The sequence below is a fragment of the Malus sylvestris genome, chromosome 2, assembly GCF_916048215.2.
Source record: "Malus sylvestris chromosome 2, drMalSylv7.2, whole genome shotgun sequence".
NCBI classification, from domain to species: domain Eukaryota; kingdom Viridiplantae; phylum Streptophyta; class Magnoliopsida; order Rosales; family Rosaceae; genus Malus; species Malus sylvestris.
Genome location: NC_062261.1, coordinates 5,768,894 through 5,781,995, shown reverse-complemented (window position 1 = coordinate 5,781,995; position 13,102 = coordinate 5,768,894). Strand labels below are relative to the sequence as shown.

The window sequence follows — 13,102 nt, the reverse complement described above, 5'->3', positions numbered from 1 at the left end:
CAAAACTTGTTAAACAAAATTATCCTTACTGAATAGTTAATGATTTGATTTTGTCATCATTTGACTTGCCAACTATTTCTAATTAGTATTAGGTACACTAATTGAAGTTTTAACGAACTCTTAATAGATTTATTTGGTAAAATAGCATGGGGTAATTAGCAGCAATAGTCACATTTTGATAAATGGTTGCGTTTTTTTATCACTCTCTTAAAAAATTGCTCGTGTGATCAAATTTAGTTGTGAAAAATTCACACAGCCATTCTTTAATTTGAAAGGAAAAAAATGTATCGTTGACCTTCACATCTCGCACATTGGAGCTATAATATCAAAACCTCAAAGGCAGGATTCCGAACTGAAGCAGAAAGCTGTTGGCCCTTGTTTCAGAGTTCGGAGGAGATACCAAAGAGGAGGGAAGCTTTCAATTAAAAGGTAATTTCTCATTAATTTTCTCATCCCTATAAACCCTAATCCTTTCTAGCAAGCCTAATCCAGTCAAATTTTGCATGAATTTTTCGAAATTCAAACTTGCTAGAAGGGATTAGGGATTTATAACGGTGAAAAAATTAATGAGAAATTACCTCTGACGGTTGTCAAAGGGGTTGCGGCGACTGTGAAGGGGGTGGTTATGGAATGAAGATGAGGATGGGTTCTAGAGAGTAAGACCAGTGATGGCGCCTCTTAGGTGTTAGACGGCCCGTTGCAACTGATGAAAGAGAAACAAGGGTGAAAAGTCATATTGTTAGGGAATAGAAAGAGTGGGTTAACTGGGGTAGTTCAAATTGATAAGGAGAGTGTCGTTGGTTGTTGTTAGTGTTTCGTTGAGTACTTTCTCTTTTTAATGAATGAAGGACACTTTTTACAACCAAATTTGATCATAAGAGCAATTTTTAAAGTGTGATCAAAAGTTCAACCATTTGTCAAAAGGGAACTATTGCTACTAATTGCCCAATATCATGACCCATAACCCTAAATGAGATTGAAAGTTGAAACTACTACACTCCAAATTTCAGTCCATTTATTCAACTAATTAACCAACTCCCACACCTCCTATCTCTGTTTTCACATAGCCAAATAGTTGGGTAAAGTACAAAAAACTACCTCAACTATTGGTGTCACGACACTTTCATACCTCATCTTTTAAAATTGACAATGTCATACCTCATCTTACGAATTTGTGCCAATATCAGACATCCGTCAATTTTTCTGTTAATTTCTCTGTTAAATGCTGACGTGGTCCGACACGTGTCCCACTCACTAATCCAACTGGATTAAAAAATAATTAAATATTCAAAATTTAAAAAAAAAAAAAATATATATATATATATATTAAATCTCTCTCTTTCTCTCTCTCTCTCTCCTCCCCCCCCCTTTCTTGCCTCTCTCTCTTCTCTGCATCCTAGAAGACCCAAAACCCCTTCCCACCCGACCCCCCCGACCCCTTCCCACCCGTCCTCCACCACCATCTCTTCCATCTCTCTCGCCCCACTTCTCTCTCTCGCTGTGCCCAGAACCGCCTAAACCCACCTGGGTTTTTTCATCCACCAAACTCTTGCCCATTGACTCGTCCCCCCAAACTCTTGCCCATTAACTCGTGTCCCCCCCACTACCCCACAGACTCGGACTTTGTCGCAAATCAAACTGGTTCCCAGTCCAAGTTCAGGTCGACGCCGTCGTTTTGGGTGTCCAGGTGCAGATCGAGGGTGGCAGAGTGAGGGAGGCGAAGTAGTTGAGGAAGATGATGTCGTGGAACGACGTCATTGCGATCTCCAGATCGAGGGTGGCGGAGTGAAGGAGGCGGAGTAGTCGAGCAATATTGGGTTCTTCGTTTTGGGGTTTTCGAATTGTGGCAACAATTGCTGCAATGGGAAGGTGGGTTTTGTTCCTCCGGGGTCTAGGTCTTCTGGGATGCAGAGAAGAGAGAGAGAGCCAAGAAAGGGGGGAGAGAGAAAGAGAGAGAGAGGAGAGAGAGGGTGGTGGAGGACGGGTGGGAAGGGGTTTTGGGTTGCAGAGAAGAGAGAGGTGAGAAAGGGGGGAGAGAGAGAGGAGAGAGTGAGAAAGATTTAATATATATATATATATTTTTAATTTTTGAATATTTTATTATTCAAAATATATATTTTTTATTTTTTAATCCAATTGGATTAGTGAGTGGGACACGTGTCGGACCACATCAGTATTTAACAGAGAAATTAACAGAAAAACTGACAGAGGTCTGACATTGACACAAATTCGTAAGATGAGGTATGACATTGTCAATTTTAAAAGATGAGGTATGAAAGTGTCGTGACACTAATAGTTGAGGTAGTTTTTTGTACTTTACCCTAAATAGTTTTACAGGTCTACAACTAGGGTTTTTTGTTTTGATTCCATTCAATACTAAATTGCTGGAAATTTTGTTGCAGTCTCACTACCTACCATTCTCCTAACCAAAATATATTTTTCCCTTATAGGAGAAGTTGGCTACTTGGGTTAAACCCTTTCATGTCATGATTTTGTTGGTTGAGTTGGGACCAGACCTTTGTCACAAATATGGTCTGGTTGCAATTGGATCGCAACCAACTAATAACCAAAACTAACCACCAGCAGGGGGAGCTGGCAGAGGTAATGGGTTCAGCTAGCTAGCCCATGTCTTCCTATTCACCAAACTCACACCACTTATCTCCTTTTGTGACATGCATGTTGCGTACGTAAACAACTCTGGTAGGTAATTCTAATCTGAAATATTCAACTTTTGTTAACGGAATTGCAGATGATTATTTCTTAAGGGATAAGAAGGAAAAAGACACTTTTATTCATTCCAAGTGTCCAAGTCATGCAGAACAAGATACTTCTTTTCGTTATATATGTGTCATTATTTGATGAATTCGACACACAAACAATGCATTATGCATGGCCCTATGAATACGACGAGCTTATATAATATATACATACATATATATATTTGTACATGTATATATATTATCCAATCTTTTCTTGCTTAGGCTGGCAACACACCTTATTATGTTAATCCCAATCCTTTACAGCAGTGAATGACCTTACTTTTCTCTTCAGGAATTCAGGCTCCAGGCCCTACCCCAGAGGTTGGATTAGGACCTACATCAGGGTGACATATCAAGATAGACGGAAGGTGTTACCTGCTAGTTTGTTGCTCAATTAACAACTTGGGACATGCTTAATATTGATATAAAGATATACTTGATTAGTAGCACTTTAGAAAAACTAACTGAAATGCTAGAAATAGAGAAGAGTGTTTTGTAACATCCAATAGTGTTGTTCATTGCCACCAAAGAGCGTCAATCGCTTATTACATGCGCGCGTGAACGACTGTAAACCGTTGATTGATGTGAATCTCATGATAAGTCTCATTCCAAACAATGTCTAAGAATCGTCTAAGTGCGTGTCACGATCTTTGAAAACAATAATTTTTGTCCTATTATATTCTTTATCGCATGTTATAGCATTCCTAATGAGTGATGGCATTGTAAATCTCTAAACAAATGATATGTTGATGAAGAAATGCTATAAAGCTTGAAATTCACTTCAATTTATCTAAATCCCATGCATATGGGCTTAGCATTGTTGGACTTACATGCATAATTTAATTGGGTTCCTATATAACACAGTATGGCCTTTGTTCCCACTTCTCTATCTCCTACCAGGCCCCTGTAAAGCCCTTGGTTTCTATGGAGTGGTTTGGTCTTTTCTAATGAAATCGACCCTATCATTTAAATTAATGAAGCTGGGCCTGAAGGATTTTCTTTCCTTTTTTGGTTAGAGGGCTCAGTCTGTTCACCATGCCAGCCCTACACAAAATATCTGGTTATTTTGTTATAAATAAAAAAAGTGAAAGGAAAAGAAAAAGGTGCTAGGGTAGGAAGAGGCCAACATTTAAAATTTGAAGAATGTGAGCAACCTTTTCATTTAGACGAACCATGTTTTCAAAATTTGAACAACGTGAATCTAGTGGTTGAACGATTTATCATTGATTTTCTGTAGAGTTAACCTTTAAAAAGTGAGCTAGCTAGCTAGAAAGTAAGTGGTTATTAATCATTATACACCATTGCAGAATGAGAATAAGAACTAAGAAAGTAAAACGGAAAAGGGATGTGATATCCACACATCTCTTTATACTTCTCTTACACCTTTTTAGTTTTCGACCGTCGGATCGAATGAATTAAAGAAGATCAATGGACATAAATTAACAAGGGGTGTGTCAGAAGTAAAAAATAATGTATGAATAACACACCCCAACGGAAAATTAAGTTCGACTGAGCAGGTTGGTAGTATCCCCTAAAATGTATACAAGTGTGTGTTCTCTTGAGTTGACCTATACATAAATACTCTATTTCTGCTAATTCTGTCCTCCATACTCTCGTTGTACCGGAACAGCAAGAAAAGACTCGGGATCCGCTACTAAAAGAGTGTGATGAAATGACCAACCCATTTACCAGAAGCCATTAAAAACCTGTTTTTACGTCAAGATCATGGGCCAGTTTTTGAAAGAAACATCTCTCCCAGGTTTGAAAGAAAAGGACCATTATGTTATAATCTACTATGGTGCTCATCGTCATCATGAAGCATGATATCAGAGCCTGCAGAAAGAAACATTTTATATTGAAACAGTAGCAGATAGGAATATAGAGGAGTATATTTTATATGTATTCTATATATTAGACCAAGTTTAAAAGCTAGAATTTCTCCAATTTTGCTTAATTCTTAGCTGAAGTTATTATAATATTTGAGCAAGCGATTATTTGGAAAAAAATTTGAAGTCACTTCTACTCATAGTTAAGCATTTTGTTGAGATTTAATTAGAAAGATGTTAAAATTTTAACAAAATCCAAGTGCATCATAGTTTAACCTATGAAACTATGAAAAACCAGAAGGGACAATGGAAGCAGAAGGATTGAAATGCAAGAAAGATGAAGAGAAAGCTTGTGTATTTCAGAAGAACAAGTATTACAATATACAGTGAATGAATCTTACAACCACCTTTTGTAGTAAGCTAATCTATAGTGCAAATGACTCAATTACCCTTTCTAATAACTTTACTCTAACAAACTCAATCCATCTAACAAACATAACTACTTAACCAATGACATAATGCCACATGGATCAATGACATGTACATATGGTTATTATTTTAAACGTCGTCAAAAACTCTTTTAATTGTCTGAGAGCGCTTACCTTTCTAATTCCAACAGCGTCCTAAGATGGATTCTATTGACAATATACTTCAGATGCATGTAATCATTTGAAACCAAAAGGAGATAAAGTTTAGCTCAAGAAACAAATGTTATAAATCTGATTTAAATTTTGTCAAGATTAGATGGTTCATTTGATTTGGTAGCTCTCACAATTAATCTAAACTACATATCAACCCTTGCATGTAAATATTTGCCCATCCGACCCCATTAATATTTGCTAGCCTATAACGTATCCAGGGCAAAAGTGACGGAGAGAGGTTCTGGGGTCCTTTGCCAATGAAGAAAACTGTCATCATGTGTCTCCAATGGCCATCGTGACTCATGGTCCATCAAATATTGATGCACACCAATATGAAAACTACACGTATTTGGACCAACTATATTAACTGACAAAAAGGCACATACAAAAAAAAAAGAAAAAGATAAATTCATGATTTTTCCTCACCACGTCCCAACAAGGCAACATGTACAGGAGTGAACCATAAGCCGCATACGTAGCCTGCCTCGTGATCGCAAAATATTATGTGCTTCTGATCAATTCTTAACTTTCTAATCCGTCGATGATGGATATTATATATTGTGTGAATATTGACTCACTTGAAATTACTATGTTCCTTATCTGTAATACCAGATTTGGTATCTGATAGTCTTTTGTTGTTGTGTGCATCATTTAAACCTGGTATCTGATTTGTTGTTCATTTAAACCTGGTATCTGATTTGTTGTTTCACTAAAGTATCAGCAAAGATATTCAATAAGGCTGCTGACTGCAGTATCCTACTGTTTTCTGGTTGTGGCTAAATTGCGAGTGATTGGAATATATCCCTTTATTTTAGCCTATATTTAGGCTAAGTTTCTGCACCTCCGTGACCCGTGGCCACTTAGCTAACCCTACTGATTTACTATCTTAAGGATAATATTTGGCTCTTTCCCTTTGGAAATAAAGAATCATCTCCGTGGCCTCTAGCTTGTAAGCCTCTTGGCTGCTGATAAGCTTGGTATTTCTAGATCTAGGGTTATTCCTTTATAATGTTTGATTCTTTTAGGGCTTAAGCCTGCCCGTTTACCCAAAAAAAAAAAAAAATCCCATGCACTGACTGACATGTTTTTTATACACATGTCAAACTGTGATTAATATGAATGTAAAAAAATATAAACTAATAAAGAAAGAAGCCAAACAATGTCCTATGAATAAAGCATCTTATCCTTTGAAATACGAAAATAACTCCAACTCTTTATCCTTTTGCCTTTTCTGAGTAAAACATCTACTATTCATTTCTTTAACACATAAACATATTACACCAAATAAAGGAAATAGTGATATTTTGAAAAATGAGAACCATGAACTTATGTTAGGGTGATCATATTTATTCATCAAATAATATGTCAACACACATATGTTAGTTGTTAGGACTAATTGAGGTCTAATGGCCAAGATTTGAAAGATTGAAATATTGCCAACATGGTTCGTTGAATAACATTCGATATACAAATATGGGTATATATGTGCAGTAGTTTAGTCTTTTGTCGAAAGAACAAAAAGTATACTGGTAGCTAGCTAGCTAGTTGGCCATGTTGCACAGCATTACAATTTTAATTTTGTTTTTCATAAATCAGACAAGAGTTGCCACAATGGTTTGATACCATTTCTTAATCCAATATGCTTAAAGACAAGCTACAAAGATTCAAGCAAAACAAACTATATATTTAAACTATGTATATCACAAAAGTGACTGATGATCCATTGACATGAATGAGCGTACACCCATTTTGCCTCAAAAATTAACCCTTTCAGGATCGTCTGGGGGTAATTTGAGAAGGAACATAGGTACATGCAGTTGGATTTTTCTGTTTTCTGTGGCAAGCGACAAAATCAAAAGTTTGAAAGGATCTCTTTGCTTCCTAGGTGAAATGAAATTAAACACTGAAATGCAGGCACGTATGTAAATATGATAGAATTGTGGGGAATAATTAGAGTAATGGTCCTAGTTTTAACTTCATCGATCGATGACCTCATGAAGCGATACAACCTTATAAACGTAATGATTTCTAACAATTTAACGGTCGAGATAATCATGATGCTATTTTAAATACGTACCTCACTGTAATCCGATCAAGAGGTAAGGTTGCAGCGAAGTCAGCTTAATCAGTTCCAAATGTTGCTGCCTCTCTCCTCAGCTACAACAAAGTTCGACTAAAACTCAAACTCCTCAACAGATTGGATCTACTATTTGGTTCAAACCTTCTATCATTATCACATGTATTTTATATTGAATACACAGGCTCACTCAGACAGAGTTGACTTCATTCATATAAACACATTCCTTCTGCTGTGCATTGATATCTTTTATGGTATCCCAAAGCTAAAGTCTCACGACAACATTTTGATACTCCCTTTTTTTTTATTCAAATGGCGTCTGATTTCTTTGTGCTTTTCCTCCTCGATCCCCCTCCAATCCCTACCCAATGTCTCAAATTTTCTTACCATCAAACTGGATCGCGCGAACTATCCACTGTGGCAGGCTCAGATGCTTCCCTTATCGTTGATGGCACCACTAACAGTTCATTTGGACCATAACACAGTGTATTCGGGGATTTAGACTTTCATTTTTTTAAGTGCAGCATTATCCTTGCAAAAGTTAAATTAAAAAAATTGAAAAACTCGTCATAATGTGAACCGTTTATTATTTTTTAATGGGGTACTACTGTATTAACATGTATATATTTGATGTGTGTATAAGTGCATCAAAGTGCATGAAGAGTATACGTACTGATGCACATGATGTAGTTATATGTACAGTATACATGTGTATGTTGTGTATATAGAGTGAGATTGAATAATTGCTTCTCAGAAATCAAGTGGTAATTGGCATATTGCTCTCGATTGTTCACGTGAGGTTCTTAGGGTTGACTATATTGGGACAATTCCAACTGGTTACTACAAATTTGTTGGCAGGTCAATAATGTAAACCCCGATCTTTGGCCTACTTGTTTTTGATAAATGATGTTTGGCTACTTTTACTGCATAAAATTACAATAAACGATCGATCGTTTTATACGTATATATACATATAATAAATATCATAAACCTACATGTACTCTCTATCCTATTTTTTTTTATATATATATAACTTGGGACTTTATGATGGTTTTTGGCTTTTATTTAGCATAATTTTTTTTGGCATATTGTCATATATTTCCATTGATAATACTTTGGGGAGACAGCATTTTTAAAACATTAATTTTCTGTTGAGATATAACGAAAATCAAAGATTTAATATAAGTACCTAAAAAGTAAGATATGGAAAGGGTGTGGGGAGAGGTTGGGAGCAATTTTTGTCCCTTGCCTGCACAAACATTGATTGTCGTTTGGCAAATACCAAGGTGAGGAATTGTTCCCATCCAATGCAATAATAAACCCATATCTTTCTCATAACGATCTAACATTCCTCCCATAATTCGAATGAACCTAGCTAATAGAAAGAGAATCTACAGTGATCCTCATGACCATTTGTCACATCTCGGCCTGGCCCCCATCACATTCCTGACTCGACTCCATATAGCACGAGGCCTTTTAGAAGCTCACTGGCTTTGGGTTCCATCGGAACTCCGAAGTTAAGCGAGTTCGCGCGAGAGCAATCCCATGATGAGTGATCCACTGGGAAGTTCTCGTGTGAATTCCCAGAAACAAAACCGTGAGGGCGTGGTCGGGACCCAAAGCAGACAATTGTCACATCCCAGCTTGGGCTCTCACCACATCTTGGGCTCGACTCCACCGTAACACGATATTGTCCACATCCCAAGTTCTACTCTGCCGTAGCACAATATTGTTCGTTTTGGGCCCCGACCACGCTCTCACGGTTTTGTTTCTGGGAACTCACACGAGAACTTCACAGTGGGTCACCCATCCTGGGATTGCTCTCGAGCGAACTCGCTTAACTTCGGAGTTCCGATGGAACCCGAAGCCAGTGAGCTCCCAAAATGCCTCATGCTAGGAAGAGATGGATGTGTACATATAAGGCTTAGAGAATCCACACCCCTGAGCGATGTGGGATGTTACACCATTAGCCTTCCATCACTAGTTGATAGAACTTGGCTAATTTACATGACATCACAAGTTAATTTGCAGTTGAATTACTCTTCTCGTAAGTTTCTTAAAAAACAAAAAAATTGCAGAAAAATTACAATGAAGAGTGATTTTTGCACTCTTTTTACTTTATGCACACTTCGTAAAAAAAATGTGTGCAGTAATCATTTTCCGTTTACAAGTTAATTCAAAATTCAAAATTAGGAATTCTGCCACACTACAACCACATGTTAGTTGTTTCCTTGTTAAATAAGGTTAATTTAGTAAACCCCAAATTAGGTTAGCTTACTTATTGAAACGACTAAAACACTTTAGCAAAGTATTAAAAACTAGAGCGCTACACAATTCAAAATTGTTTGGGTTCAACACGACCCCTAGAAAAGTTCTATATATAAAATAAAAGCTTGCATCAGATCGGAGCACATGGTTTGCACGGATGAGTGGTTCAATAATTTTTTTTGGTAACAGAAGGGGTAGATCACCGCAAAATTAACTCAATAAATGATTACAAACTGTTCAAATCCTAGAAACTTTGATCATATTGTCAAATGAATAAGTTTCAAACCATCGTGGATTCTCAACATAATGGTACCTAAAATTTATATTATAACTCCCAAAACCTCCATAGTCAATAGCCAAATGATATTTGGTTATATTTGAGGGAGGCAGATTCTCTGCCCTCTCACTTCCCGTGCCTTCCTGTTTTGTGTGATCACGGTTAAGCCACGTCAATATTTTATATATATTTTTTATAGAGATAATAAGACAAAAAAAGATAGTAATATAAAATATTAACGTGGTTTAACCGTAATCACACAAACAAAAAATCACGAAAAGTGGGAAGGCAGAGAATCTGCCTCCATATTTGAGATGATCATTTGTTCATTGAAGGAATGAAGTGATCACTGATTGATATGCCATCCTAAATTTTTGTGTGGCCACAGTTCAATCTCCAGTACTATCTAGCTTTTGCTAAGGTACCATGCAATATTATATTAGTTTTTTTCTAACTGGGGGCCGTTTTGTGGGGTGAAAACTAATTTTGCAGATAGGGTTTTGATACCAATATGGGGTCTGTGTAGTAGCATTCCACACATCTCCTTCTGGTTTGTCTTTTTAAACCTTGTCTGTTGGGTGTCTAGAAGTCACGTGAATGTCTTATACTTACAGCTACACACGTCTCTCTCTCTCTCTCTCTCTCTCTCTCTCTCTCTCTCTCTCTCTCACCTTTGCCATTTCCCAGACCTGCCTGCTATAGCTGATCTCTTCTTTGATAAAAGAGTAACACCACTCTGCAACTTAGGCCCTTTTGCTTCTCTTTCTCTTTTTACTTGCTATGTCTCCCGTAGCTCAGACCTAGCTAGCTCTTCCACCTTTATTGGAGCACTATATAAGTTTTAGTAGTTTTCTCTCTTTGATCTCGATCGATGACTCCTCCACCTTATCATAATCTTTCACCTCCTTCCCCTTTTAATCTTGAGCTTAGTGGAGATCATGATCTTCAATACCACCACCTCTTCAATCTTGAACCTCAAACTTCCTTTTCTTCTTCTCTTTCTAGTCCCCTTTTCTTAACTCCAGCTCAAGTCCAAGCACGATCCGATGATCATTATAGAAAACCACAACAGTTTCAATTCCAACTCCTAGAGGTACTAATTAAGCAATGATCACATAACATGTGCACACTTATTTATGTGATCTATACACACACAGACCCCTTCTCAGGATAATCGATACTGTAGCAAAAAAGGATGATAGGGCATAATATTTATGCATCTATTGGTTTCCTAGATTAGTAATTAGTTATCTTCATTAGTATTTGATCTTATGCATCCTTATATATATATAATATGTAGCTGATTATCTTGATCATTATTTTCTTATTTTTAGGCTGATCATAACATTGTTCCGTATGGCGGATCACGCGATCATGATCATCAAGCCATTGAAAATGAAGGTGGCAATGGTACTGTTTTGAAATTAAGCATTTCCAAGAATGGAGCTGACGGAAGTGGGAATCCAAGTACTGATCATGAGGTTAATACTAGTTCAGTTAAGTGGATGTCTTCAAAGATGAGGATGATGTGGAAGATGTCAAACCCTGATCACACATCAAGCAGTTCTAATAGTAGTGGTGATAAACCAATTTCCATGAAGTTATCATCACACAAATTTGAAGAGCAGAAGCCGCAGCATCCATCATCGCAATTAGGAGCCGAAATGATCAGCTGCAGCAACAATTCATCAAACAACATGAACAGCCTCCCAATTATTAGGGTTTGCTCCGATTGCAGCACTACTAAGACACCTCTCTGGAGGAGTGGACCGAGAGGCCCTAAGGTACTTAGTTAAAATCCTACTAATCTATTTCTTGAAATGCATTTAATCAAATTGTAACTCCGCTAGCCTAAAAGGTAAAGTTAATTGTATCTTTGACAACAGTTCCAATTGGAACCAGCATCATTTCTTTCTCATTAATCATTAATTTGCAGTCACTTTGTAACGCTTGTGGAATCCGGCAAAGGAAGGCGAGGCGGGCAATGGCGGCAGCGGCAGCTGCAGCCGCAGCAAGTGGCACAACCCTGACAGTTGCCGCACCATCTATGAAGAGTAGTAAGGTGCAACACAAAGACAATAAATCAAGAGTAAGTTCTACCGTTCCCTTCAAGAAAAGGCCGTACAATAAACTGACCTCATCCCCATCATCTCGAGGCAAATCAAAGAAGCTTTGTTTTGAGGCCCCCACTGCCGCCGCTGCCACTACCGCACTTCAACGAGTTTTCCCGCAGGACGAGAGGGAAGCTGCAATCCTGTTAATGGCTTTATCTTGTGGACTTGTTCATGGTTGAATAAATTTCAACACATGCATCCTCAAATTTAATTAGTCTACTAGTACTTGTTTTGTAGTAGTACTTTAGCTATATATTAGAACTAAATCAACTAATTAAGTTTAAGCTAGAGAGTGAGAGAGAGTACCAAAATCAGTGATGTGGAAGCAAATTAGTTAATCAGTTCAATAAAAGCCAAAAATATTGTGTTGTGATCTTATGAGAGGGAACTTATGGTGTGGTTTTTTTATTATTTACAAGTAGATATAGAATTCACCAAAATAATGGTTGTTTCAATATAACTGCTTGTTCATCTATATATTTAGGTTTTGTTTTGTTATCATTTTATCGATCAATTGTTATCATACTACTAGTGCTGCTGCTACTCCTTTTGCCTCTTTGTCCTTTTGTTGTTTGATTTCAGTGCTGCTGCTACCTAGCGCTGCACAGTTAATTGGTACAAATCTCAGTTGAGAATTAACTAGATCTAGGGTTCTTCCATCACTATAAGAGTTTAAATTGAAGTTCCACATATGTCACGGAGATCAGTCATTAAAATAACTTTTGGAAATATTGTAGAGACAAACAAATTTTTTGACTTTTGAATCACATGACCGTTAAATTTAATGGAACATATACTGCATGCAGTGGGGCACGAAGATTGAGGGGTGCAGATCATCATATATTGAATACACAGAAAACAAACACTAATATTTAAGATTTTTCCGTGGTTTTTGTAGCGTGAGCTTCTAAGTGAACAAACTCTAATATTTGAGTTTTGTTCGAGCCTTCGTGGCATGCATGAGCCTATAACTAAGTAGGAGTTGTATAAATAATAAATCAAGAGGTAAGAGATTCATTATTAAACACGATTCTGAGCTCTTGATGTTAGCAGTCTCACATCGGTGGGGGTAAAGAAAAACAATGACTTTCAATAGGATTACCACACTGATCTAAATAATACCTTTGTGGTAAAATCTCA

General features: G+C 37.2%; 1 protein-coding gene and 1 long non-coding RNA gene across 2 annotated transcripts; both read left to right on the top strand.

Moving 5' to 3' along the window:
* The first annotated feature begins 983 nt into the window (after positions 1 to 983).
* LOC126605629 (uncharacterized) lies at positions 984 to 3,375 on the top strand. The gene is made up of 2 exons (XR_007617018.1): positions 984 to 2,700; positions 3,052 to 3,375. It is a non-coding gene; the product is annotated as an uncharacterized LOC126605629 (long non-coding RNA).
* A 7,028-nt stretch (positions 3,376 to 10,403) lies between these two features.
* Positions 10,404 to 12,505, top strand: LOC126605618 (putative GATA transcription factor 22). Its single transcript, XM_050273037.1, has 3 exons — positions 10,404 to 10,941; positions 11,183 to 11,632; positions 11,785 to 12,505. The coding sequence occupies exons 1-3, from the start codon at positions 10,720 to 10,722 to the stop codon at positions 12,139 to 12,141; spliced, it is 1,029 nt and encodes a 342-aa protein (XP_050128994.1). The 5' UTR covers positions 10,404 to 10,719; the 3' UTR covers positions 12,142 to 12,505.
* The last annotated feature ends 597 nt before the right edge of the window (positions 12,506 to 13,102 follow it).

Excerpts from the sequence above, each read along its gene's own strand:
- LOC126605618 (XM_050273037.1), top strand. The coding sequence starts at position 10,720 with ATGACTCCTCCACCTTATCATAATCTTTCACCTCCTTCCCCTTTTAAT. Across the intron at positions 10,942-11,182 it reads TTCAATTCCAACTCCTAGAG|GCTGATCATAACATTGTTCC; the intron begins GTACTAATTAAG and ends TCTTATTTTTAG. Across the intron at positions 11,633-11,784 it reads GTGGACCGAGAGGCCCTAAG|TCACTTTGTAACGCTTGTGG; the intron begins GTACTTAGTTAA and ends ATTAATTTGCAG.